Consider the following 27,256-nt stretch of genomic DNA (forward strand, 5'->3'; position numbering starts at 1 on the left):
AAGGGAATCTTTTGCGCGAAAAGAAGATACACAGGAGGCGAGAGATGTGGAGGTATACTGTGCAGAGTCGGGAGATGGCGTCTATAGCGGGCGTTGCGTTTATGACAGATTAGGGTCGTCATTTGGCGGTAGGAGGCCTAGGAGGTAGATAGAGGCCAAAGGTCGTATAGGAGAAAGTGGGGAGGGATTTATTCCGTGTGGCAGCAGTATGATCAGTTCTTATGGACGAGGTGGTCGCTCGCGTCACTGATGATATTGGAGACCCGATCAATCCACTCCTGGGTTAGCGTCCAATTGCCAGAATCGATGCTGTCGCGAATAGCAGGGAAGAGAGTAGGGTCATAGCCGGACCAAAGTTCAGGGCCGAAGATGACATGCTTGAATTGCGTGCGATTCGGGACCTATTCAGGTGTGGTTAGTCTTTGTTCCATATGGGAAAGAGTTGAATCACTTACGCCGCCATCTGGCCTGTCGTCGAGAAGATGGGTTTCGAAATGAGCCATCCGCGTATTATGTGCCAGCCGCTGAACAGCAACAACGTTGTTCTCAAACCCACCAGCTCCCCAAACAGCATCGTGCCAGACCCTAGCCCACTCCTGAAAATGAGACGCATCGTCCTTGAACTTCGCCGCGGCTTCATACAAGGGCTTGAAGGTCACAGAGGTATCCCGAGCAGCGTTCTGTGTGTTATCGGCAATTGGGACATTCCTTGACTTGGCATAATTTTCCAGGCCAGAAATGTAGCCACCAACGTGCGCCGCATATGCCTCCAAATCGAAAGGCAGGATGGGGCTGTCTGCAAGCTGGAGAAGTAACAGACCCCAGAACTGGCCTAGGATCTTGTGGTATTGAAATCCGGGGTCACCAAATTTGGTCATCCAGTCCCAGTTCTCATAGCAACTGTGGTAGGGGAAAGGTTCGCCGATGAATCCAAAATCGACACTGGAAGTTCCGGCGATGTCTTGAAAAGCGACGTAGTCGCTTCCGGCACCGAGAGGTCCGAGTCTCTTCTTCTTCTTCTCCCAAATATCTTTGAGCGTCTCATTGCTGTCAGGATCCGATATGCGACCGAGTATCTGCATTATGACGCTCTCGAAAAGCGGACTTCCTGCGGCGTCAAATTCTTTGCCGCTTACACCAACATCGACGTTGATGTAGGCATATGCGTTTTCACGAAGTGCTTGCAATTCCTTTTCCACGTGTTCCGTCGAGCCAACGAGGTTGTACTCTTCAGCGTCCCAGCTAATAAACTCGATGGTGCGTAGTGGGCGCCAGCCAAATGTCAGCAGTTCCCCGAAAACTCGAGCCAGCTCAAGAAACACAGCCGTGCCACTACCTGGATCCGCACTTCCTAAGCACCACGAGTCTCGGTGGTTACCGACAATAATCTTTTTCTCCGGCTGCTCCAACCCGATGATCCTTCCAACCACGTTGTATATGGGCTGTCTTTCTACCTCATCTTGGATGTTCATGAGGTTGACGGTGGGCGACGATGCATCCCCGGTCCACCACTGGTTCACATCCGGAACACCACCAACCCACTTGGCTGGCACCTTCGAACCGTGGCCCTTGAGCACCTGCAAGAGCCTTTGGGCATCGCGCCAGGCGAGAGGGATGCTAGGAATAGCCGTCAGTCCCCGGCTATCCTCTGGCTTGAGTCTCACTTTCTCATCCGGTGTCGATGCAAAACCTGGCGAGAGTACATCACCGACCACCCATGACATCAAACTGACAGCGCCTCTTTGTGTCCCGTCTGCTGGCATATAGCGTCCGTCTGGAAAGGCGGGGCCCCGAACAAAGCCATCCTCTGCGGGATCGGAATATATTATACAACCAGCTGCACCAGCCAATTCTGCGGCTTTGACCTTCAAGGCCCGATCGCTCTCTGACCCACCATAACGGACCAGCGCTATGGAGCCGTCCAAGGCAACTCCTTGATCTTTGAGGTATTGGAAATCTTCTCGGGAGCCGTAGTTTGCATAGACGAGGTGACCAGTGACGTTCCCCGACTTCGAGTGGCCATGGAATACCAAGGTCTGCTCGTTATCCTCCTCCAAAGTAGCCACCCAGGTAAGGTCGGGAGGATCGATGATCGCTACCCTCCGACCGTCTTGCTGGGGGTAATTTAAGTAGACCTGGAATTCTTCCATCTCGACCTCGTCGAAGTTCGCCTTGTTGAACTCCGATGCCACCCATTCCGCCAGAACAAAACTGCCTTCCGTACCGGCAATATGAGGGTATGCGGTCAGCTTCTTCAGGTTTTCTGCAATGCTGGTCTCATTGATATGACCCTGAACGAAGTTCTCGACGGATGCGGCGCTGTAAGATTGGCCCATGATAAAACGGTTATTCATGCTGAAAAGGTCCGAAATGAAGAAGATATACACGATGGTGACCACCAGAAGTAATCCAAAGACACGTAACAAGATCATGCATCCATTGTGTTTTAAGCCCGACCGAGCTTCGTCTAGGTGGATGGTAAACCTGAAATCTGGCAATCTTGGCAAATAACGGCGAAACGGTAGATTGAACGAGGATAATGTACGGGTCAAATCGTTGAATCGCTTCGAAAACCGAGACCGCAGGCGAGAGCGTTGAGATGACGTTTGCTGACCAGCGTCCTCCACGTCCATCTGAGCCAGTTCCCGCTGTAACTCCTCGAGCGAGCCCCTATCCGATCCGGACCCGGACTCGAGGTCATCGAGGCTATTCCGAGCGGACTCGACGGTGGGAGGGTGATATCCATGAGGTCTAGTCTCTCCGCGGGCACCCGTCTGGGGACCGCGTTGGAGCAAGCCTTGTCGTTCGGTGTTGTCGCTCACTTCTTCGGAAGAATCGAGGTGCGATCGGGACGAGCCTGGACGAACGCCGATGGCCTCTTCGTAGGATGGGATTGGAAGGGCTTCATATTCGAATTTATTGTCGTTGCCCATGGCGGGTGATACGGGGCTCCCGAGAGCCGTGCGAGTTGGGTAGTATCACAGATACCGGGCTAAGCGGGATCATGATCTGGATGGGAAAGGAGTGACAGCCAATGCAGCCATGCTCCCGATCGGAGGGGCGGGAACGAACGACGAGGCGGGATAGCGTGTTATAAAGAGAGTGTAGAATATCTCAAGAGGGGTTGGAGAAGAAAAAGGGGGAGGTGTTCCTGAAGATGGAGAAGGGACGAGGATGGTCAGTAGTCGAATCGCAGTGTCAGAACTCGAGTAGTAGCAGTGAGAACTCACTTCAGTTCCCCGGACCGCCCGTCACTTCGAACTGACTTGGGGGGGAACATTGAGGCTACGCGTGGCGCAGTTGGTCGGGGCCACGGCTCGGCATCCGCAGGCAGAAGGGTTCTGGAACAGATTTCTCCCGACCGATCGATGTGTGTGGATTAATCATCCATTGCCTGCGTCCATTGTGTCCATGTGAGTTGGTTGCAACTGGCCATGATGAGAGCAATTCAGAGGTATGGATTGAATAGAATAGAAATAGAGAAAGGAACTTGACTAACTAGCAGTAGGAACTGGAGACATACCGTAACGCTGGCCATACATACTAGTACCGTTAGTAAGTACCGAGACAACGCCGTCAGTCTCGTTGACTTAGGAAGTAGTAATATATGTTATCATTAGTAGTACTACTCGTCATACTCTACTACTAGTAGTATCAGTAGTAACATGAACTGTCATAACAGTAACTACTAGTAGTAGTATGTATGAAGACGAGAAAAGGGTCATGAGCAGCACTATCAAAGAGCAAGCGGATAGTAATGGCTTATCATATATGTTTTTATTTCCTAGCATCATCATGCTGGTTTACCAACACTACTAGTATATAGTAGTGATACCGATACCTGACTACTACTACGCACACCTAGTAGTTTGGCAGTGAGCTCGTTAGTAAACCACCAGGATCTAACTTGAACATCCTGCGTCACATATTATTCACTACTTCTCCACTACTTTAGTATGGTTGGGCAATTCCAATCGTCAAAATAAATGCTGCAAGGCTCTTAATCATGCAGATGCCGACTTACTACTCCTCTACTTAATCGAACAGCCGACATCATTGCTTGACCTGGTCCCTTGCTCCCACCCCGGTTCACAGCATCTGCAGCACACGCAATTCAGACGTTGGTAACGCCTCACACGGATCTAATTTTTTTTTTTTGCCTCGCACATCCCACTTGGACGATGGAGATCCGATATTGACCACACAATTTGCAGCCCCAAGAATGTCACTCGGCGCTACTTCTGAATCCCGAAAGGAAAAAAAGACCTGATCCAATTGAATGATGGTGGATCTCCCCTACCATCCGCACCCACCAGGTAGTCTACTTTGTACTTGACTACGTTTAGTGAAATCTGCATGAACAATGTGGGATTTTCGCCAACGACTAATGAGCGCCCCCTCGGCCCATTTTCCGCCAGAGGGGCACGGCCAAAGATCGGGTATATTCTTCAATGGCGGGTTTGTTCTCGACGCTTTCCGCATCTGAACCCACTAGGACCCTACTTGTGCCTGAGAGCTCGGCAAGATGGAGGCTCGTTTACAGCAATGGCACCGAAATGCTCCACAAGATAAGATTGATTAATCCCTCAACTTGTTTCACTGTTTCACTCCACGGTCAGGCTATACCGGGTGAATGTGGTCGGAACTAGATTTGGTTGGGATTGCATCTATTCCAGAAAGGTTTCTTCTTGACTGCTTGCTTGCGTTATCCCGTTTGTTTGGTATCTGGCGTATGCAGGTGTAGAAGAACGGGAGTTTTAGCTGACCTACTTACGCTTTAGAACGTAGATGTCACTGCAAGCACACCATAGGCGTCAGCTGATAACTCTTGCCTGGCCATTACGACGATCCTTCGTCCATTCGAGTGAGTAACTGAGCCATGGTGGAAGGGAAAAGTGTGGAAAGAGGGAGAAGACGAGGGGCATGCGACACTCAAAGCCTACGGATCGGGCAAGACCATCAGACAAGCCTATCTATCCTGTGTGGTCTATTAGATATGCCATCTGATCCGAAACAATAACCCGTAAAAAGATACTCCGAGTCCAGACGGAGTTTTCCTCGCAAGCAGGTTTGTCGTCATGGGCAATCAATGGCCGGGACGCAGGGGAGAGACAAAGGATACCAGGGAACGCATCCCATTGCCGTGTTAAAGTGCTTGGCATCCCGGGGACAGAGGGGTACATTGCGGGTTTACATCATGTGTCTGCAGTTAAGCTGGATTGTGTAAGTAGGGTAATATTATTGCAGCAGTGAGCTCCAAAAAGTACGGTGGTGTGGAGATTGAATCCTCACGTTCATATCGGTCAGTGTGGGAGAGTAACATGGGCCGATGTTGATCGAGGGCGGGTGTATAGTTAGGGTGAATGCCATATCACAGAACATGGCGGCAAGAGTCGGTGAAAAGGAAAAGGCAAAAAAGAATCATCCACCCGGAGCAAGATGAGCTGTCGGTAAGACCACTTGGAGCTAGGTTGTGCAATGATGCGTTGGGTGTGAGAGCTGTGGTTGGAGGCAGCCGTATCCTGCTCCCCCGTTTTCGGGACATAGGATGAAGAGTACGGCGTATACCAGATCCTGGACACCATCAGATTTTCTCCCTCTCAACAATTGTGGAAATTAGGAGGTGGATCGTTCTGAGTTGGGAGTCCTGTCCGGTGAAACTTCCCATCCACAATTTCGACCCCTTTTCTTCTCCCCGTCATGGGGGAGAAATGGTGTATCGTCGAAAGAAGTTTGTTGATATGATGCGCCGTGACTTCGATCACCCAAAGACCATCTATACTATAGATCTGAGGCGGCGTGACTGCGAGAACACCGGCGGGACAACCTCAGGCACCCCAGGGCAGGCCAGGGCGCCGACCAACCACAGCTTGCAGACTGAGCCAGACAGGCCCACCAGGCCACGCACTAGAAGCACACTAAAAAAGTAGCTGATCCGTAAGTATTGTCTGGCTGCATAGGAACGGGGGCCGACCCAGTTCGTTGCTTTTTTTTTTTTCTTTTTTTCTTTTGCCTCCGGCCGATGGTCAGTGACCACCTGGGAAACCGTTCGCCCGCTGGTCTCGGGGGGGATCCTCTAGTATATCGTGAGCTTCACTACTTATACTCTCCTCTTTCACCTTCTCTCAAGCTCCTTTTTTCTTTCTCTCTCCTCCAACAAATTTTTCTCCTCTTACTTTTAATCATTTTCTTTTATTCTCCTTCTTCCCCCCCATACATCATACTCTCCGCAATAGCTCTCTTTCTTGAGTGTTTTGTGTCTTAAACTCTACTGTCCCACTTTCCGCTTAATACTTACCCCTCCTCCTTTTACACATTCACCATGGCTGCCCGTCCTCAGAACATTGGTATCAAGGCCATTGAGGTCTACTTCCCTCGTCAGGTTCGTGCCTCTTGCCACCCCATGACTATCTGCTGCTTCCTATTTTGAGCTGTGTTCTAATATGTCCCCGTGCTTTCTAGTGTGTCGACCAGAGCGAGCTTGAGAAATTCGATGGCGTGAGCGAAGGCAAATACACCATTGGTCTTGGTCAGACCAAGATGAGCTTCTGTGATGACCGTGAAGGTATGCTTTTGAGGAAATGACAGACATCGTCCGCATGTCATGATTGCGTGGCAATGCTAACATGCACTTACCGGCAGACATCTACTCCATTGCTTTGACCACCTTCTCCTCCCTTCTCCGCAAGTACAACATCGACCCCAACTCCATTGGCCGCCTGGAGGTCGGTACCGAGACCTTGCTGGACAAGTCCAAGTCCGTCAAGTCCGTCCTGATGCAGCTTCTGGCTCCCCACGGAAACACCAACGTTGAGGGTGTTGACAACGTCAATGCTTGCTACGGTGGCACCAACGCTGTTTTCAACAGCATCAACTGGCTCGAGTCCTCTGCCTGGGATGGCAGAGATGCCGTTGTTGTCTGCGGTGACATTGCCCTGTACGCCGAGGGTGCTGCTCGCCCTACCGGTGGTGCTGGCTGTGTCGCCATGCTGATCGGTCCTGACGCCCCTATTGTGTTCGAGCCCGGTCTTCGTGCCTCCTACGTCACCCACGCCTACGACTTCTTCAAGCCCGACCTGACCAGCGAGTACCCTGTCGTGGATGGTCACTTCTCCCTCAGATGCTACACTGAGGCTGTCGACGCTTGCTACAAGGCCTACAATGCTCGTGAGAAGACCTTGAAGGAGAAGGTTCAGAACGGTACCAACGGCACCGCCCAGGACGACTCCAAGACTGCCTTGGACCGCTTCGACTACCTCTGCTACCATGCTCCTACCTGCAAGCTGGTGCAGAAATCCTTCGCTCGTATGCTGTACAACGACTACCTCACAAACCCCACTCACCCTGCTTTCGCCGAAGTGGCTCCTGAGCTCCGTGATTTGGACTACGCCACCTCTCTCACTGACAAGAACGTGGAGAAGACCTTCATGGGCCTGACCAAGAAGCGCTTCGCTGAGCGTGTTAAGCCCGCTCTCGAGGTTGCCACTCTTTGCGGTAACATGTACACTGCCACCGTTTGGGCTGGTCTGGCTAGCTTGATCTCTCACGTCCCCTTCGATGCTAGCGAGTCCAAGCGCATCGGTCTCTTCTCCTACGGCAGTGGTCTTGCCAGCTCCCTGCTTAGCGTAAAGATTGTCGGAGACGTGTCCAACCTGGTGGAGAAGCTCGATCTCAAGAACCGTCTTAGCAACCGCAACGTTCTCCCTCCTCAGTCCTACGTTGACGTAAGTACTTCAACGACTATCTTTGACCCACACCTTGAACTCTAGTTGCTAACGTCCACTTAGATGTGTGCCCTCCGTGAGCATGCTCACCTCAAGAAGAACTTCAAGCCTTCCGGCAACACCGAGACTCTCTACCCTGGTACTTACTACTTGACTGAGGTGGACGATATGTTCCGCCGCAAGTACGACGTCAAGGCATGAATTATGAGCATATGATGGACTTGCTTTCGACCTTGCTTCTTTGGACATGACCGGTTGCTTAGACGGTTTAACTAGATTCCCTTCAGCATGCGCATTGTTTATTTGTGGTTCGCCTTAATAGAGCTTGGGGGCAGCGGAATGCTCCTACCAATTTCCGGGTCTGCTTTTCTCCTTTACATTGGTTCTTAATGTTTCATACGTTGTTCATGTATCCTCCTAGGGAGGAGACCTTCTCTTGTCCAGACAGGAGCTGGAATGCAATTATATAAGACGATGACCAATAATTCCAGACTCATCAAGAGTCATGAAAGGACAATGATTATAATATGGCTAATCAAGATGTATAACTTGAATAACTGTCTGTAGTCTTTCTCTGTTTTCTCGACCGGATTGTTGGTTGCTTACTGTAGCATACCTTGTCATGTGACATGGGTGCAAAGAGTGGCGTGTTCTTCCTGCACCTTCACCCCGTTGCAAGTTGCACTGGTTGACCCAAGCGCCTAAGTGACAGGAAAATGGATAGGTAGACATCCTGCTAGGTTCAGGGACTTATCGGTGGGCGTGAAACCAGGCATGACCAAGAATAGCAGCAGTTTGAGCTACAAGGACGCTCTATTGTTTTACTTCACGCCGACTCCGTTTAGAGTATCTGTCAGTCTCTGTCTGACCCATCTACAGCCAAACCTCGTCACACAATAAGCACTCAAGTTCATCTAAGATGACTGTGATTGGTCCAGTTGGAGAGAGTTCAAGCACACTGCAGGCTGTCGACAGGGAAGAGCCACTGAGGCGTCCTGACGCCGCCGTCCAGGGTCATAGCCGGCGCCTACTGTGACGACCTTCAAGACCTCTGATTTATCGGCACACCCAGGCGGGGATATTCTTAGAACCTCTTGGTATTGAGAGTATCGCATCAGTGGATTAGTATTCGATTTCAATCTACGAGCTTCGACTGCAATAGCCAATGCCCGTTGAGTGGGCTGCGGCTCCCCCAGGCCCTGCTATCAAACCTCGGCGGCTAACTCTACAACGGCACCCCCTCAAGCACTACACGCCGTGGAATTGTACCAGTCACTTGCGTTTTATTTTTTACGTCAAACATCTGCTTGCCGCCGACTAATAGATGCTACAGGCGTGACGCCTTTGCGGGAACCCATCGATCTAGCTACAATTACCCAGAATAGACGAAACACCCAATGTTGCCCAATATAGATCCTGTGCAGATTCCGGACGAACCATCGTCGGAATAGACTACCGACAGCCTGGTTCAGATCTGAAGAAGCGACGAAGATGTCAAATATAGAAACTTTTTGACGCGCGACTGTCGATGAAACGCTTTCGCTTGCCCTAGGATCGTTTGCTCTGCACAACATCCAAGCAGCTATCGACATTCCTGCGTCGATGGCCCTACCATCTCTATCATGGATACCTAGTATGGTTAGCGACTGGCTGTCGCAATGGAGCCATGTCTGTTTCATGTCCCTGCAGACAGTTCGATTGATTCTGTATCTTTTTTTGGATCAAGGGACTTATAGGCCCCAGGTTGAAGAACATTTAATATCCAACCGTTCTCCAGTCTGGATATGCCACAGTTCTGTGAAGTCGTTCACCAAGGCAAATCGAACTCGACAACATTGTATCTTCTTTCGCCTAGTGCACCTCTTTCTTCTCTATTCTTTCGACTTTAGCTTCTTACTCGAGCATTCCCTGTTTGATGCGTTTTGGGAAGCTGGACTTTCCCCAAGCTATCAGTCGGCAACCTTGTTTTGATATATCGTCTCAGACCTACGGTGACTTAATATAACAAGATGTCTGTGGAGTACTCTTATTACCGGCTCTCTACCCCCCCTGCATTGCATTTGCAAGAATATACCGGAACGGGGCATAGCCGCAACGCTTCTGATTCTTCTATTTACTCCAACAACTCGTCGCCCTGGTCCGTCATCACGTCGGCTACCAGCCCTGTAGTTGATTCGCCCCCGCAGCATCACCATGGGCCTACTCTTCTTCCGAAGATCAGACCTCAAGACGTTGTGATTGAGCCTCCACCTACCAGTGGACCCCATCGTCAACGGCGAGTGCTGTCAAACACACGCAATCCCCCTGGCTCTTTATCGCTTCACCCCAACCGCCGGTCAAGCCATCGGGTTGCTGTTGAGGCCTCGGGATGCATTCCTATTGCATCCCCGGCGGTGGCGTCGCCGAAGTATACCACTCGCAATGGCTCGTCATTATCATCTCCCGTGAGTGTAACGCCGGCGCAGAAGCGCAAGGCGACGAGCGCACACTCTCGATCAGTATCTGCCTCCAACGTTGAGGATCCAAGAACAAGTCGATGCGGATATCCAGCATATCGACAGGTCATCAGATACGCCTCTCAACCTCAGAGTTCCCCTACCACACCAGCTACACCCGCCACACCCAACATCATAGTGTATCCGCCTTATGCGCCACACTCGCCAGCCGAGCCATACAATCCCAAAGTGTGGCCTCCGGTGCAGGTGCCACTTATGCTTCCTGGCTCTCCATACGGTTACGTGCGAGCGTCGAGTGCACAATGCTCTCCTATCGGCCTCGTTCACCAGACCGAGAGGACGAACTCTCAGTCAACCACTTTGCTCTCGTATCTTACCACCCCGACACAAGCAATCAACCTCGTGCGCAACGTGAACGTAATTCCGACACGAGGCTTGCACGATTACTTTTGGTGGGACATTCGGAACCTGCGCAGCTGGACTTCGTTCTCCCTAGCCACGTTCAACTCTATCAGTGGTCTTCCGAAGCTTCTCAAAACCGCAATCCCTTCACATCTCACGCCCCTCAATATCCTTCCGAGCTCTTATTTGTCCCCAGATTGCGAGCCAGCTCTAGTCAACGTCATCCGAGACATCTATGCGCCTCGTATCAATGCTGCCTTGGCAGTCTCGCAAGGCCCGGACCACTTGTCCCTTTACGCTGTTCCTATCCCGCGAGGGTCACCTAACAAGAACTATGGCGGGCCACATTTTCTTGCCAACTATGCGTCAGACACCGAACGAACAAGCTCAGGCCTTACCAGAGGACGGCTCGTTGGTATTGTCAAGACCTTCGACCGTTGGAACACAGGAATGCGCAACGAAGCGCCTCATCGCAGGGTGGAGTATCTGAACGGCCTGGCACACCTGCAACGATGCATGCGCGAACATTCCTGCCGCTACGGCTTCATTCTTACCGAGATCGAGCTCGTGTGTGTGCGGGCAGGCTGTGACGAGGGCGACGATGTGCCTTACTTTGGCTTCCTGGAGCTGTCTGCGCCAATTCCGACAAAGCTCGCGATCAACCAGCGTGGGCACGCCTCAGAGCCATATTCCAGTACTTATGACTATCCGCATTCGCCCACTCCATCCAGCGACAGTTCCTTGGCGAGTCAGTCTCCCGTACTGGATAGTTATCCAATTTCGGATTCCGACGAGCTGGACGTGCCAATGACCGCCAGTCTAGCTTTGTACTTTTTGCTGATGCTTTCAAAATCGGTTCCCTTGCCGTCACAACCGTCTGCCCATCTCAATGTGGGAGGCCCAGGTGCTCTGACCCGGCAGCGCATCCTACCAGAAAAGAAAGACAAATGGATTCCAGAGCCCCAGATTGGAGAACGCCGTGATGCGAAGCGCGTGCGAGGCTGGGTGTGGCCTCAGGATGCGTGGCATCGTCGAGAAGGGGGAGGAGCTCCTCGTTCCCGTGCAATGACGACGGAACCCAGAACCAAAAAGTGGCACAAATAATATACGATAATCTTAGCGGAGACAGGTTTCTCATTGCTGCTAATTACGTTTGTTGTTGTATAGGGTTTGTTTTATAGTAATGTAATGTCTTTCCAAGTGTTAAAACCAAGCATTATTCCATAGTATACTGTAGCTAGTAGAGCAATTTATCAATAGCGTCAAAAATCACTCACAATGATATAAACTCTGGCAGATCATGCTCTGCAATCGCCTCCAAGGTCCTCAACCCCCTTCCCCAGTCTCAAACACATTATCAATAATGATGATCCCGACTTTCCATTTTGGGCGACAAGGACCTTGGGGATCCAAGTACCCGGGGGAGTGATGAGTACCACCATCATATATCACCTATCTATCTATCGAATATAAACCCTGCTACTTGCACAGATTTGAACAATCAATCAATAAATTTACTATACTATATTATACTTCCCGCGGAGCCTCTACTACCACCAACTCCACACCATACATATACCACATACCAATCCAACCAGACATGGTAGGCAAAACCACACAATCATCGACATCCTTCCCCGACATCCTCGATGTCCTCATCATCGGCGCCGGCCCCTGCGGCCTAGCAGTCGCCGCACGCCTCCGCGAAGAAACTCCCTCCGCCATGTTCACCGACGACGAACACCAACGCTACCACTGGATCAACAAGCACAGTGGTCGAATGGCGCTGGTGCAGGCGCACCGCGGGAAACTGAAGGGCGTCAAGGCGGAGAAGTGGCAGAGATATGATGATAGCCATTATTCACGGAGGGGGTCTTCGTCTTCTTCTGGTTCTGGCTCTGCTCCGCCGTCGTTGTCTTCGTCTGTTACGTCTGATGAGGGTATGTATATGGGAGAGGGGAGTAAGGGTGGGGATGAGAATGGGGGCATATCTACGCTCGTACTGGATAGTTCAGGGGACAAGTGGATGGAGAGATGGAACAGGGCGTTCAAGACATTAGAGATTGAGCAGCTGAGGAGCCCGATGTTCTTTCATGTGGATCCCAGGGATCGGGATGGGATGTTGGCGTATACGAGGGAGGTTAGGAGGGAGAGGGATTTATGGGAGATTTCGGGGTGCGTGGGGAAGGAGTTGAGTAAGCATAAGAAGAAGAAGATGAGGTCGAGGGCGCAGTGAGTGAATCCTTCGTTACATACAGTGACTGTCATTCTGTTTGCTAACTATGTGGGTAATCAGGGCCGTTGGGGAAGTGGAGATTGATGAAAGAGATCGTAAAGATTACTTCTCGCCGTCGACGGATTTGTTTGGAGATTACTGTGGGAGCATTGTATCACGGTACGGGCTGGACGCGCCGGGGATGATCAGGCAGTGCGAAGTAAATGATATATCATACGACTATCATTCAGAATTGTCGCCGTCTGACAAGATCTTTACTGTTACTACGGCTGAGGGCAATCGGTTTTATAGTCGTGTGGTGGTGTTGGCTATTGGGCCGGGGAGGACGAAGATACTTCCGTTCAAGCTGTCCGGTGAGGAGGAGCAAGGTGCTTGTCATAGCACAGAGATTCGCATGTTTCCAAGTATCAATGTGAAGGCCAAGATTAAGCAACGTCAGGAGACGAACGTGGTGGTTGTTGGGGGCGGACTGTCGTCAGCGCAAGTGGTGGACATGGCCATTCGGCGAGGGGTGACCAAAGTATGGTTTCTTTTGAGGTCGGATTTTAAAGGTAAGTGGGCATGTTGCACAGCCTCACTGCATGTTCCATTCAGAGGTGGGGGATGCTGACCAGATGGCTTCTAGTCAAGCACTTCGACCTCGCATTGAACTGGATGGGCAAGTTCAAGAACTTCGAAAAGGCAGCATTCTGGTCCGCAGACACGGACGAGGAACGCCTTGAGATGATCAAAGCGGCGCGTAATGGCGGCAGTATCACGCCACGGTATCAGAAGATTCTGAAGCAACATGTGGCAGCCCATCGGCTTTCTATACACCCACGCACCGTCATCTGCGGCAAGGAGTACTGCGCCTCCTCGCGCACATGGCGTCTTACGACAGATCCTCCGATCCCTGAACTTCCTCGCATCGATTATATATACTTTGCAACAGGCATGCAGGCCGATGTGAATGAGCTCCCATTGCTCCAACGCATGAACCGTGAATATCCAATTGAAACCAAGCAGGGATTGCCTTGCATCACGGATGACTTGATGTGGCAATCGAACGTGCCACTTTTCTTGACAGGCCGGTTGGGATCCCTTCGTCTGGGACCCGGTGCTGCCAATCTTGAGGGAGCGAGGCTAGGAGCGGAGCGTATTGCCTGGGCGATGGAGGATGTGTTGGGTAGAAAAGGATCAGAGGATACGGGGTCTGAACGATCCAAGCAGTGCTTTTGCGGGTTAGGGAATCGGTATGCTGAGCTTGCTAACGTGGACGAATAAGCCAAGGCAATGAGTAAACACGAGATTAGGATCCGAGGCTGTCTGTGGAGGCTGTAGTACTGCATCTGCCTGCGGAGTATACTTCTGAGGATGGCTCATGATGATGAAGATGTGCTTCTAGAGACATAAATACTATATGTTATATTACCATACGGTATAGAACTTACGTACGCAGTTATGAGCGCATATGCAGCAAATAGACTCGGTACTACCTCAATAACACTGAAATTACACATCGTATGTATAATTGGCGAGGCTGATTCGGGCAGTTTGTTCATGTTGAACAACTGTGCTGCCTGCTAACACAACTTACCCACCTTCATCTCATCTCATCCCACCAAATTACTGCTTTGTTGCATCCGTGGGTGTCATTTCCCCATCAACCGACAGATCAAGCTTCTAAGCCTCACTCAATCGTCCACCTCAGCTGGCAAGATGCAAGATTTGCCATCCTGAAGTCCACTCAGCAAAGGCTAGACACTCACCAGCCACACCCGCAGTGCCTGATCAGAGCATCCAATCTCCGCATCCGAGACAGGTCGGAGCACCAGCATGAATTAATCGCCGCACTCAAAAAGCCTCGTCATGCACAAAGCCTCAGCCAGTTGAAGTCATGACGCCACATCAGATAATCTAATTTTCCAGACTCTCGGTGATTTCCTCAGCCACAGAGGGGGCGAAACCAACTGAAGAGGCGAATAGGAACAATTTGTGGGATGTGTGGCGCAGGAGGTGTGGCCGTGCAATAAGAGATCTTGACAAACAAACATTCTTCAGGATAGAGTCAACGTGATGAATGCTCGAGGCGAATGAAAGGCCGGATCTCCAATGCGCACTAGGCAATCTGGAACGCAACTAAAATCACTGGCGGCAACGGCATGTCGCGACTCCTCATTGACCGACTAATCGTCTGACTTCCGAACTAAACGAACGAGGCGCAGCCGCCCGCTAGAAACTCATTTGCTGGAACTATACCTCACCCGGCGGCAACTTCGAAGGGCCACTTTCTCTCGGCATTTCCCATCTGGAAGGTTTGAGTATGCGCTGATTGCAACGCTCCACTCAGAGTTCAGCATGCGTCATTTGTCCATGGATTGCGCGCGCCTCGATACAGTTGATGAAATGTGATTGCAGGCTTGTGATCGGAGGTAGACCCTCCCTCCTGGTTACTTCTTGCTTTCTCATAGGAGAGATAAGATTACACTGGAGATGGACAGGAGCTCCGTCGGCGTCTAGACTGAGCAATATAACTTGCTTTGGTAGAGTGGAGGTGTCATGGCGTCTTCAACTTTAAGATAAAGCGCTTTGGGTATATACCCCCGCTCGTTAGTTGCACCATGGGTCATACTTCTCTCCACCCCTTGGCCTACGCCGCCGATGATAGGAGGACTGAAGGAGGCTGTGCAGCGCGATGTAATGCTACCAAGCATATGGGTCAACTCAACTCACACACACTTCATGGTTGTTTTGGCGTATGGCAAAAGCCGAACGCTTGCTAATCTCTTCCTCGGACCTTGAAACCGCTTCCTTTTCCATCCCGTGCTGGTTGGAAGGACCCTTGGCATTATATTTTCTCTTCTCAGTGCCATGGGCATACGAACCAGGCATAAGTATTGATACGAAGAATTTCGATATGAGACTATCAGACTATTAAATTTTAGGCTACCCTTTTCGGAAGCACAGCCCCCAGACCAGATCTACTAATAACAGGCGTCTCTCGGGCACAGAACCAAACAGTAGCAGGAGCAACACTTTTTGAAGTTGATACTGCATTTACCCGGATTTATGCCCGTTTCTTTGTCTTTGCCAAATCAGATCTCGTTCCGGTCGCATCAATGCAGACCCCAGACGAGCATCCTCAGTCTGACTTCTTGAACCCTTTTGGGGTTTCAGATAGAGAGGTATGTTCGATGGCACTAGAGATTAATGGGAGAGCCATATATTCAGACACTTACCAACAGCAGCATCCTGTATCACCGGGCTCAACACGAACAAGCATATCATCTATTCGACCTTCTTCACCCACAGACATGGCGTCCACTCTTTCGCCAGACAGGCTCAGGGTACGGAGTGACACGCGGACGTCGGCTCAGTCGCTTGATGGCGAGACGTTACGACCGCGTGCAGACTCTACCATCTCCAGTGCAGATACAGCCGTGAGATCGAGGGCCAACTCTGAAGCCACTAATGCCCCGACCAAGATGGAGTACGATGATGTTTCGGTGGCCGATGCCTTGAATCCCGACCCTCGAAACGAACAGGACTTCATAGTGCCAGACAATAAGTTCGCCTTCTCTCCAGGACAATTGAACAAGATGCAGAATCCTAAATCTTTGGCTGCGTTCCAGGCACTTGGAGGCATGCAGGGGTTGGAACGAGGGCTGCGGACAGATCTAACATCGGGTCTGTCAGTCGATGAGACTCTCCTGGAGGGTTCGATCAGTTTTTCGGAAGCGACTTCCCCTGACTATGCCTCTTTCAAGGAGACCGCTCCTCCACACATTAACGCCCCGATCACAGAGTCTAGTACGCAATTTCAAGACCGCATAGGCGTTTTCTGCCAGAACAGACTGCCGGCTCGGAAATCAACGGGATTTTTGAAGCTGTTTTGGCAAGCCTACAACGACAAAATCATCATCTTGTTGACGATAGCTGCTATCGTATCGCTTTCTCTAGGTATCTACGAGACTACGAGCGAAGGTAGTGGAGTGGACTGGATTGAAGGAGTGGCGATTTGTGTGGCTATCCTGATCGTCACCATTGTGACTGCTGCAAACGACTGGCAGAAGGAAAGACAGTTTGCTAAGCTGAATAAGCGTGTAAGTGCTTACCTTTCCCCTTTATGCACAATATTGCTAGTGAAGGCCATTACTGACTTCTTCAGAACAATGACCGAGAAGTCAAGGCTGTCCGGTCCGGCAAGGTCTCTATGATATCGATACACGATATTACAGTCGGCGACATTCTTCATGTCGAGCCGGGCGACTCCATTCCTGCGGATGGAGTTCTCGTTTCGGGTCACGGCATCAAATGTGATGAGTCTTCTGCTACAGGAGAATCTGACCAGATGAAGAAGACTGATGGACATGAAGTCGGGCGGCTGATCATGAACGGGAAGGCCACGAAGAAACTCGACCCGTTCATGATCTCGGGCAGCAAGGTACTTGAAGGAGTTGGGACCTATCTAGTTACGAGTGTCGGACCGTACTCGACCTACGGCCGGATCTTGCTGTCTTTGCAAGAATCGAATGATCCCACACCCCTCCAGGTCAAGTTGGGTCGACTTGCTAATTGGATAGGCTGGCTAGGCTCAGGGTAAGAACGGCACTCCTTCTATTTCAGTAGTGATTGTTGGCTAACTGCTTCCAGTGCTGCGATTATCTTGTTCTTCGCTCTGTTCTTTAGGTTTGTGGCGGATTTATCACATAATTCCGCAACACCTGCGGCCAAGGGAAAGGAGTTCGTCGACATTCTCATCGTTGCTGTCACCGTCATTGTCGTTGCGATCCCTGGTCAGTAATATCTCTGTGCTAGACTTATAACTTTTACTAACTGATATCCACAGAGGGTCTGCCTCTTGCTGTAACATTGGCACTGGCATTTGCCACGACTCGAATGGTCAAGGAGAACAACCTTGTTCGCGTCCTCCGTGCCTGCGAGACAATGGGAAATGCAACAGTAATCTGCTCCGACAAGACCGGGACACTCACCCAAAACAAGATGACTGTTGTGGCAGGGACCTTGGGCTCAAAGAGTTTCAAGCATACTCCTGGCGAGGAACGTTCCTCTGACGTCTCGACTCCTGCTGAATTTTTTCAAGCAATATTCAGGCAAGCAGCGGGACCTCATCCTTCATAGCATCGCCTTGAACTCTACTGCGTTCGAGGAAGAGAAAGATGGGTCGAAGGAATTCATCGGCAGTAAGACCGAGGTTGCTCTGCTACAAATGGCCAAAGATCATCTTGGCTTGGACGTTACTGCAGAGCGTGCCTCTGCGGAAGTTGTCCAATTGATTCCTTTCGACTCTGCACGTAAGTGCATGGGAGTTGTCTACCGAGAACCTACGATGGGCTACCGTCTCCTTGTCAAGGGCGCCGCTGAGATAATGGTCGGCTCATGCACGACGCAGATGGTCGAGACAGACTCTTCTCACGGCCAAATCTCCATTGATGCCTTACACGAAGGAAACCGACAGGCTATTCTAAGCACAGTTGAAGCTTACGCGGGTCAGTCTCTACGGACAATCGGACTAGTGTACCGCGACTTCTCAAGCTGGCCCCCGAAAGACGCCCGGTGCATAGAAGATGACCCGGCTTCTGCCAAATTCGAGGATGTCTTCCGTGAAATGACCTGGATTGGCGTCGTGGGTATTCAAGATCCTCTCCGACCTGAAGTGCCCGCTGCCATCCAAAAGTGTCATGCAGCAGGTGTGCAGGTGAAGATGGTCACCGGTGACAACATCGTAACCGCCACCGCGATAGCTTCATCATGTGGTATTAAGACAGAGGATGGAATTGTCATGGAAGGCCCCAAGTTTCGTCAGCTTTCCGATGATGAAATGGATAGAGTCATTCCTCGCCTTCAAGTGCTAGCTCGCTCGTCACCTGAAGATAAACGGATTCTGGTGGCACGACTTAAGAAATTAGGCGAAACTGTCGCCGTGACTGGCGATGGTACTAATGATGGACCGGCGCTGAGAACAGCTGATGTCGGCTTTTCCATGGGGATTGCCGGAACAGAAGTCGCTAAGGAAGCCAGTTCAATCATCCTTCTGGACGACAATTTCAAGTCGATTGTCACCGCCATCGCATGGGGCCGGGCCGTTAACGACGCCGTGGCGAAGTTTCTCCAGTTTCAGATCACGGTCAACATCACAGCCGTGGTCCTGACCTTTGTGTCGTCTTTGTACAGTAGCGAGAACAAGAGTGTCTTGAATGCGGTGCAGTTGCTATGGGTCAACCTGATCATGGACACATTTGCAGCTCTTGCCTTAGCGACTGACGCGCCGACGGAGAAGATCCTCAACCGCAAGCCTGTTCCCAAGAGCGCGTCACTATTCACAGTGATCATGTGGAAAATGATTCTCGGCCAAGCCCTCTATCAGCTGGCTATCACCTTCATGCTCTACTTTGGTGGAAACCACATTATTGGTTCGCGACTTGGCACCGAAGACCCGCAGACGGTGCTCAACACTATTGTGTTCAATACCTTTGTGTGGATGCAGATCTTCAATGAATTTAACAACCGACGACTGGACAACAAGTTCAACATCTTCGAGGGCATGTTTCGCAACTACTGGTTTCTGGGAATCAACTGCATCATGGTCGGCGGTCAAATCATGATCATCTTCGTGGGTGGAGAAGCTTTTGGCGTGACCCGTCTCGATGGGATCCAATGGGCCATCTGCATCATCTGCGCGTTGGGCTGCCTTCCATGGGCGGTTGTTCTCCGTACGGTCCCTGATGGGCCATGCCAGGTTGCTCTCGACTTTGTCGTCCGATGCATGAACTTTATCTTCAAACCTATCGGCCGGGCTATGAGCCATCTTGCAGCCATGATTCGCTCTTGTCTGCGGCCGGTAAAGAGGACAGCCCAGCGTGTTGTGAAGCGCGGTGCGAAGGAGGAGCAAGAGATGACCACTGATGCCTTGCCCGACGAGGAGGCAGGCACAGCATCGTTGCATGAGGTAAAGAGAGAGACGACGCCGGATATTCCTGTTACATCAATTCCGGTGCCTCCAATTACTATTACGACATCCTGATGATTTGATTTGATGTTTTATTAGCGGGTTTTCAGTTTTTGTATATATGGGTACTCAGCGATTAAGCATGCGTGGGTATGCAGATAGTGGATGGAGTTGGTGGCATTTTGTTAGATTCGAAACAAACAGTATATGTACAACAGATAAATATAATCTCCAAAATATTACCTTTTACGATGAAGAATGTTCAATCCGATTTGTGATGATTTTTATCCTTCTCGAGGTTTTGTTTCAAGTAAGTACTTATTGAATAGTCTGGCCCTGACAGGGGCTGCCTCAGGCCCGCCGGCCCGCACTCCGCAGCAACTCTCGCTCTCCGCCGCCACTTCACCCTCATCCATCACCACCATCTTCCCCAGGAGCTCCTGATTCCTTCTGTCCTTTCCAGTCCACGCTGTCAATTCATCCCAGCAAACTACAGCAAGACTGTACCCATATATCTCGCTAGGAACACCACACCCATCCCCTCCTAGCCACCCACCGCATCTCTCTGCCTTACCACCTCCGTCATCTCCTTTCCCCGCGGACACCTGGTAATGACGCTGCCTACCTCCTAGCTCTAGCACCAAACAACCACAACCACTAACCAGGGATATTCACTACCAGATCCAGATTTCCTCAATTGACAACACAACAAACCCTTCCACAACCCAACTCAATTTATACACCCACCCCTAAACTTCCAGCACAGCAACAGCAACAATGGCCCAACTCAACTACCGCACAATCAACATCGATGTCCTGGACCCCGAGTCCTCGATCAACTTCCCCATGGACACTCTCCTGCCGCCTACCCTCCCAGCCCCGACGACCTCCGGCGCTGCGGCCTCCGTCGTTAACCAGGTGCGCCAGCTCCTCCGCAGCGGCGACAACGAGGGAGCTCTGCGGTACGTGCTCGAGACGGCGCCGCTGGGCGGCGATGACCGCGCGAAGGAGGTGCATCTGGCAGCTGTCGTGGAGGTCTTGCAGGGTATTCGTCAAGGGGAGATGAGTCGCGTGTTGGAGGCTGTGTGTACCGGTGAGGGTGGGTCGGAGAGAGCGGATTGTTTGATGAAGTATTTGTATGGCTCCCTCTTCTTTGCTAGATGATGAGAAGTGGTTGTTTTGGTGGTTGTGGATGTGCATGCTAATGACCTTTGTTGTATAGGTACAAGGGCATGGCGGCGCCGACTCCTAGTAACGCGGCACAGTCGCCTCGCATGTCGCCGCAGAGCACGGGATTTTCGCAGATTCAGGCCCGCAATCTGGGTGAGGGAGGTGGCGGACAGCAGATGAGTGTGTTGTTGAACTGGCATGAGAAGTTGGTGGAGGTTGCGGGGACGGGGTCCATTGTTAGGGTCATGACGGATCGGAGGACTGTTTAAATCTTTTGATTCTCTGTTGTTGTGGTTTGGTTCGTTGTATGTTGAAGATGGAGGTGCGTTTTGTGTACTCATGTTCTTCGTCAGGATGATATCCTAGATGTCCCTTTTATTTTCCCTTTTCTCGTCAATATTATACAAGCACCATGTTCTATACTATACATGAACCAACCCACTTGATCATGATCAATTACCTATGGAACCACCACCCAACAAATCCTTCAAGTTCAACTGTCCACTTCCTCTCTCCAACGGCTTCGCCTGTCCCTCACCCTCCTTCCACCCAATCATATAAATCAACCGGAACGTCGCCGGCACTCCCCTAGCTCCCTCCTCCTTATGCAACTCACGATAAATAGCCTCATTCGCCAACAACACATCTCTCGAAATGGGCCCCAACTCCCGATGCAAGATGGCATTATTCTCCCCCATCGCCTGCAAATCGCCCATCAACGCAAACGTATCCGGATATTCCACCACAATATCCTCCACATCCACTGTCAACATCTTAAACCCGGCCTTATTCAACAGTCCCCCAACATCCCTCACATCCGCCAACGGCGACACATGCGGACTGACACCCCCGCGCCGCTCTAAATCCGCCAACTGCAACGACGTCCGCAGCTCGAACAACGTATCCCCGCCGAACATAGCCGCAATGAACGGACAATCAGGCTTGAGAATGGAGTTGACTTGCGCCAGCAGCGAGGGCAGATCATTGATCCAGTGGATCGAGAGCGACGAGAGCACCGCATCGAAGGAATTCTCCGGAAAGGGAAGGGATTCGAGATCCGGGACAATTTGTCGCTTCAGGGAGATCTGGTCGTTGAAAGGCTCGTCTGCGTCGCGGTAGAGAAGAGCCTCGGAGGTGTCGACGCAGGTTAATTGCCCAATGCGTGTGCTGAGAGGCGGGGAGCTGCCGTTGGGAGCGTCGGGGTCTGGGTCGGGCATTGTGAGAGCGCGGGCAATGTTGCAGCTGTTGGCGCCGAGGTCGAGGACTTGGGGGAAGGTGCGTTTGATGTCCTATTGCATTCCATTCAGTATGCTTTCTCTATCTATTTGGTGTTGTAGGTTTGGGGGGAAGGTATACCAGCAACCGTTCACATAGCCGCATGGCTACTTCATCTTTGATGTAGTCGGTCTTGCGGCTCTCCTCGACATTGCGGGCTGCGCGGTCCTTTTGCAGATGCTTAGTTTTTCGATTGAAGATTTCCATGACTGGGTTGCCGGGCGTTTGGCTGGCGTAGGTGCGGCGTGATGGGCATGATGGTGATAATGTGTAGGACGGTGTGCGTCTGTTGTAGATGCGCGGGGAGCGCAGTGCTGGTCGGAATATGTGAGACAGAGACATTTTGAAGTCTCTGGGTATGTATTGGAGTTGAATTGCCGGGATTGAGAGGAGGGATGGGTTTAGAGGGAAGGGGAAAAGTTGGAGGCAGTTCAGCAGCGGAACGTGACGTCGGCGAGAAATCCAATCGATCTCCGCATTTTCTCCCGCCACGTCGCGTCCTCCTGTCGCGGGGTTGTTCTCTCTACGATTTTTTATGTGTGATGGGTCTTATGGGTATGTTGGAAGCAGATTTCAGTGAGATATCAGCTTGAATTGTGTCCTGTATGGTTATATTTACTGGTGTTCTAGGTATGGTGCTTCCTGCTTCCCCCCTGATGTTGTTTTCGGGCTCCCATACTGATTTATTGATGATGCGCCCAGAATGCAATAAGCAATATCTTGACTGAATTTTTCAACATGTCACGCCCCTTCCCTTACACCTTCATATCTTGTCCTTGCGCCAATATCCCCGTTCCTGACCCGGCGAAGAAACGGAGGTCCAGGGAGTCGCCGCAGAAATCCAACAACCCCGATCAACCCAAACCTCTCCTGCGCCCGGATGACGACGAAGATGAACAGGCTTTCGATCCTCGGTCTCCGCGCGCCAATTTCTCTCTGTATCCCCCGGAGCAGCTGCTTTACTGCGAGGATTGCCATCAGATCAAGTGCCCGCGATGCATAACCGAGGAGATTGTGTGCTGGTACTGTCCGAACTGCCTGTTCGAGACGCCCAGCAGTATGGTCCGGAGTGAGGGAAATCGGTAGGTTGAGCAGGATATACACGTCCTCAAGCCTTTACAAGTGTGTTCTAATGCGGTAAATGCTAGATGTGCTCGCAATTGCTTCAATTGCCCGATATGCACCGCCCCTCTGGGCGTCAACACCCTCGAAAACGTCGTGACAGGCGGCACCAGCCAACAAGGCCCCTGGGTGTTGTCCTGCGGATACTGCATGTGGTCGACGCTGGATATTGGCATCAAGTTCGATAAACCGACCAACATTCGGACTCAATTGTCCAAGATGACCGAAATCACTCCTGCTCGCTCGAGACAAATGTCCCGGACGTTCGGGGATCTCAAATCTCCCCTCTCCACATACTCTTCTATCGACGAGCACTTCCCACCGCCAGGAGAGAATAAGCCCGAAGACTCTCCTCTAGACCAGCCCAGCGCTCCTCTCACCCCAGATGCCCGATTCCACGCACTCAAGAACTTCTACAAGAACCAAATCTCTGCGACATCCTCCTCCCCAACCGACCCCCTAGGCATGGACTTCGGCTCCGGCTTCTCCTCCCCCGGTGCCCTAAACCGCATCATGTCTCTCTACACCTCCTCATCCCGCCTCAGCAGCCTCTACGGCGGAGCCAACAAAAAGCCCAAAACCAAACCACCCGTCATGCGAGAGGCCCTCACAGCCAGCGAGGGGCTCAAGATCCCCTCCCCAGACGCCGAAGACACGCTGATCCAACGCATGTCCTCCCCGGACTGCGGATGGGACGGCCTCGCCTCCATCGAACAACGCGGCTTCCAATCTCCTGATGCCCGGTTCGTAGAGGACCTCCTCCCGCTGCCCGTGTTACTTCGCACGAAGCGGTCCAAACGATGCAAGTCGTGCAAGCACATCCTTGTCAAACCCGAACTGAAACCACAGTCCACGCGGTTCCGCATCCGCCTGATTGCCCTCAGCTACATTCCCTTACCGACGTTACGGCCGCTGAATCCCAGTCCCTCCCCAGCCACCACCACCACCACTACCACCGTTCTCCCGACGCCCTCAAGTTCCACGACGAACCCGAACCTGGACGCTCTCTCCCCGCTCCGACCCATCCAACTCCTCCTCACGCTGAAGAATCACATGTTCGATCCCGTCCGCGTCACACTCGCCACGCCATCCGTCACCCCGGGCCGCGTGGCCTCCAAAGTAACTATCCTCTGTCCGCAATTCGACATTGGCGCCAACAGCGATGTGTGGGACGAAGCCCTCCAGGGTACTTCGGCTACCACTACTACCACTGCTGCCGCGGGCACAGGAACTGACCCCCGCGGATCCCGATCCGGAGGGCTAGGCGTGTATGAGAAAGTCGCCGAGGCCGGGAAAGTCTGGGACAAAGGACGGAACTGGACCACCGTGGTGTTGGAAGTCGTACCAGGGACATTACCTGGTGGTGCGAAAGAACCCTCCTCCTCTACCAACAAGACCAAGAAAGACAAGACGAAGAAGAAGAGCCCTACCGATGACTTAGACGACCAAGATGAGAACTCTGACGATGACGAGTCCGACTCTGACCCGGGTTTCGACTGGAGCGGACAGACATCTGATCCCAACCAGCAGTTACAGCCGGATGAAGATGTGCTGGAGATTCCGGTGTTTGTGCATATGGAGTGGGATTCGGATAATCAGATAGATAGTGAACAGGCGGTCGGAAGGGCCGGGACGGGTGGGAGTGATACGGTTAAGAGGGAGTTGGCGTATTGGATGGTGTTGGGGGTGGGGAGAATTGTGAGGGAGATTGTGTAGATAGATAGATGGTTGTTTGGTTCCATTGGGTTGTATAGATGGTGATGGATGTTGGTGATACCTTGTTTTCTCTAGATATACATATACCGTATTTTCTTTTTACTAATTCTCATTTCCAGAGCATACCATAGTATCAAATGCTGGTGGGTATGGTTGTAGTTCACGCCTGATAATACGATGGTTAATCAACACACAACGAACCCACAATAGTATAAGGCTTAGCCAACAGCCTGACAGCCAGTAAGTAGTACCTAGTAAGCCTTCTAATAACGAGCTAACCTCAAACCAGGACTACTAGTAGTATGAGTCCCAACTACGCTACATTTACAAAACAACATGGAAATATGCTACTACTACTACTACTACTACTACTACTACTACTACTACTACTACTACTACTACTACTACTACTACTACTACTTCCCCAGAAAATCAATACACCTGGAAAAGGAAGTCAGAAATCATACACTCGACATCACAATGCATTTTCTTTTGAAGGTGTTCCCCTAGCCCTATAGCTACCAATCACATTTCCTTCTCCCTTTCTTTTTTTTTGTAGCTAACATGACAATGACAACTGCAACCAAGACGACAATCACTTGACTTGACTTCCTTTCAAACCCCCCTCAATCCTCAATACCCGGTTTGCCCGAAACCCCCAACAAACCATGTACCAGAACCGACCGACCGACCGAAAGAAACCTGACCAGAACCTCACTGTCTCAAAATCTCAACCCACAGAGCCGCAAGCAAGCAAGAAGGTGACTGACGGGTGTGGTGGTGGGGGGAGAACATGCAGGAAACAAAACAAGAGGGGGGAGGGAGATGGGGAGGGGAAATCGTAGATTGAAATGTTTTGTGTGTGTTCTGCATGCCCCCGAGCCACATGCATATGGTACGTGATTTGAGGAAGTCCGACGAAAGATATAAAAAAGGAGAAAAAAGGAAGAATAGGACGAGTAAGAAGAAATTGAGGAAGAAGTAGTCAAATCAAATTTTAGTCTCTTGTCTTGTCACATTTGTCACTTGTCAAATTAAAAAGGAAAAAAAAAGAGGAAAAAAAATTTGATCCTTTCTAGTAGTCGGCACCACCCTGGGGGAATTCAAAGACAACAGCACGGCCAGTCAACCGACGGTAGACCTCGCCGTAGGCATCAAGGCGGTGGTCAACACCACCACGCTCCTTCTCGTCCAGGATGACCTTGAGGGTCTTGGAGCCGTCCTCCTTGGTGCGGGTACGCTTGCCGACGATCTCGACGGGGTAGACGAGGTCGGTGAGGATGGCGTCGTGGACAGCAGTCAGAGTGCGGGAACGGGGACGCTTCTGCTTCTGGTTGGAACGAGAGCTGGCGGAGCGCTTGGGGCGGGGCAGGATGCGGCGCTGAGCAACGAAGAGAACGTGGCGGTCGGAGAACTTCTTCTCGAGCTCACGGGTCAGGCTATGATATCATTGTCAGTTATGGTTCTGGTGTTTCGTTTTTTTAATTGCCAACACTCCGGGGGTTGTGGGTATCATGTGGCTGGCACATTCCGGGGTTGATGTTGGTGTAGATTTTATTTGGTGTGGAGGTGATGATTGTGGAGTGGAAAATCGTACCGCTGCTGGATCTTGTGGAAGCCCTGGAGGAGAGGGACAGGGACGAAGATGATGACTGCCTTCTTGCCGTGGCCGACCTCGACCTATTGTGATAGTAGAGTCAATATCAAATTGCGCACAATCCGAGAAAACAAATAATTTTCTTATCCCCAGTTCGCGCAGCAGATCAGAGTGTCGGTCGGTTGTTGGGACGATTCAATTCGTTTCTTTTTTTTTTTTTTTCTTCTTTTCCTCGATGCTGGTGGTATTCAGTCCCCAAGCACACGTATACATCATCCAGGTGCGGACCGCACACACGCACAATATCCACATGGATATTTGATATTTCCCCAAAACGTCTCGTATGTTGGCAATTTCCGCGATTCAAAAACTCTCGACGCCTCTGATCTGTACACGGACGGAGGCTATGTATGAAAAAACCAAATCATCCTTACCTCACGGGCAGAGACAAACTGCAGGGGCCTGAGGGTGGCCTTCAGGTCCTGTGTGTTGCTCTCGAGGTCGAAGAGAGCACCGGCGATCGCGGTCTCCAGCTCGGAGGGGTTCTGCCTCGACGGCGAGTTGATGGCGATCTTGTTGATAGCAGCCATGATTGCAGACGAGCGACGG

The 27,256-nt window shown here is 51.3% G+C and overlaps 10 protein-coding genes across 10 annotated transcripts; 6 read left to right on the forward strand and 4 right to left on the reverse strand.

Moving 5' to 3' along the window:
- Positions 1–212: 212 nt before the first annotated feature.
- On the reverse strand, positions 213–2,933 carry An02g06300 (uncharacterized protein; the record flags this gene model as incomplete). The annotated part of the gene is made up of 2 exons (XM_001399730.3): positions 213–401; positions 456–2,933. The coding sequence occupies 2 exons, from the start codon at positions 2,931–2,933 to the stop codon at positions 213–215; spliced, it is 2,667 nt and encodes an 888-aa protein (XP_001399767.1).
- Positions 2,934–3,002: 69 nt separating this feature from the next.
- On the reverse strand, positions 3,003–5,183 carry An02g06310 (uncharacterized protein; the record flags this gene model as incomplete). The annotated part of the gene is made up of 9 exons (XM_059746359.1): positions 3,003–3,204; positions 3,290–3,428; positions 3,524–3,589; positions 3,862–3,916; positions 4,025–4,098; positions 4,206–4,241; positions 4,314–4,482; positions 4,796–4,939; positions 5,022–5,183. 9 exons carry the CDS (start codon positions 5,181–5,183, stop codon positions 3,003–3,005), a joined length of 1,047 nt encoding a protein of 348 aa, XP_059606850.1.
- Positions 5,184–6,322: 1,139 nt separating this feature from the next.
- Positions 6,323–7,925, forward strand: An02g06320 (uncharacterized protein; the record flags this gene model as incomplete). Its single annotated transcript, XM_001399732.3, has 4 exons — positions 6,323–6,382; positions 6,463–6,565; positions 6,643–7,724; positions 7,788–7,925. 4 exons carry the CDS (start codon positions 6,323–6,325, stop codon positions 7,923–7,925), a joined length of 1,383 nt encoding a protein of 460 aa, XP_001399769.1.
- Positions 7,926–9,733: 1,808 nt separating this feature from the next.
- An02g06330 (uncharacterized protein) lies at positions 9,734–11,686 on the forward strand (the record flags this gene model as incomplete). The annotated part of the gene is made up of 1 exon (XM_001399733.3): positions 9,734–11,686. The coding sequence occupies one exon, from the start codon at positions 9,734–9,736 to the stop codon at positions 11,684–11,686; it is 1,953 nt and encodes a 650-aa protein (XP_001399770.1).
- A 496-nt stretch (positions 11,687–12,182) lies between these two features.
- On the forward strand, positions 12,183–14,698 carry An02g06340 (uncharacterized protein; the record flags this gene model as incomplete). Its single annotated transcript, XM_059746360.1, has 7 exons — positions 12,183–12,522; positions 12,598–12,814; positions 12,879–13,369; positions 13,444–14,050; positions 14,111–14,121; positions 14,257–14,318; positions 14,351–14,698. 7 exons carry the CDS (start codon positions 12,183–12,185, stop codon positions 14,696–14,698), a joined length of 2,076 nt encoding a protein of 691 aa, XP_059606851.1.
- Positions 14,699–15,418: 720 nt separating this feature from the next.
- On the forward strand, positions 15,419–19,842 carry An02g06350 (uncharacterized protein; the record flags this gene model as incomplete). The annotated part of the gene is given in 6 exon segments (XM_059746361.1): positions 15,419–15,553; positions 15,743–15,982; positions 16,046–16,900; positions 16,966–17,396; positions 17,451–17,593; positions 17,647–19,842. Coding segments are annotated over 6 exon segments (4,000 nt in total), but the record flags the coding sequence as incomplete, so codon positions are not given.
- Positions 19,843–20,544: 702 nt separating this feature from the next.
- An02g06360 (uncharacterized protein) lies at positions 20,545–21,206 on the forward strand (the record flags this gene model as incomplete). The annotated part of the gene is made up of 2 exons (XM_001399736.3): positions 20,545–20,903; positions 20,990–21,206. 2 exons carry the CDS (start codon positions 20,545–20,547, stop codon positions 21,204–21,206), a joined length of 576 nt encoding a protein of 191 aa, XP_001399773.1.
- Positions 21,207–21,389: 183 nt separating this feature from the next.
- An02g06370 (uncharacterized protein) lies at positions 21,390–22,554 on the reverse strand (the record flags this gene model as incomplete). Its single annotated transcript, XM_001399737.3, has 2 exons — positions 21,390–22,226; positions 22,294–22,554. The coding sequence occupies 2 exons, from the start codon at positions 22,552–22,554 to the stop codon at positions 21,390–21,392; spliced, it is 1,098 nt and encodes a 365-aa protein (XP_001399774.1).
- Positions 22,555–22,950: 396 nt separating this feature from the next.
- Positions 22,951–25,546, forward strand: An02g06380 (uncharacterized protein; the record flags this gene model as incomplete). Its single annotated transcript, XM_059746363.1, is given in 6 exon segments — positions 22,951–23,004; positions 23,041–23,294; positions 23,361–24,697; positions 24,844–25,032; positions 25,126–25,197; positions 25,352–25,546. Coding segments are annotated over 6 exon segments (2,101 nt in total), but the record flags the coding sequence as incomplete, so codon positions are not given.
- Positions 25,547–26,125: 579 nt separating this feature from the next.
- An02g06390 (40S ribosomal protein eS7) lies at positions 26,126–27,237 on the reverse strand (the record flags this gene model as incomplete). The annotated part of the gene is made up of 3 exons (XM_001399739.3): positions 26,126–26,489; positions 26,648–26,730; positions 27,082–27,237. The coding sequence occupies 3 exons, from the start codon at positions 27,235–27,237 to the stop codon at positions 26,126–26,128; spliced, it is 603 nt and encodes a 200-aa protein (XP_001399776.1).
- Positions 27,238–27,256: the final 19 nt, after the last annotated feature.

This window comes from Aspergillus niger (assembly GCF_000002855.4).
Source record: "Aspergillus niger supercontig An02".
NCBI classification, from domain to species: Eukaryota; Fungi; Ascomycota; class Eurotiomycetes; order Eurotiales; family Aspergillaceae; genus Aspergillus; species Aspergillus niger.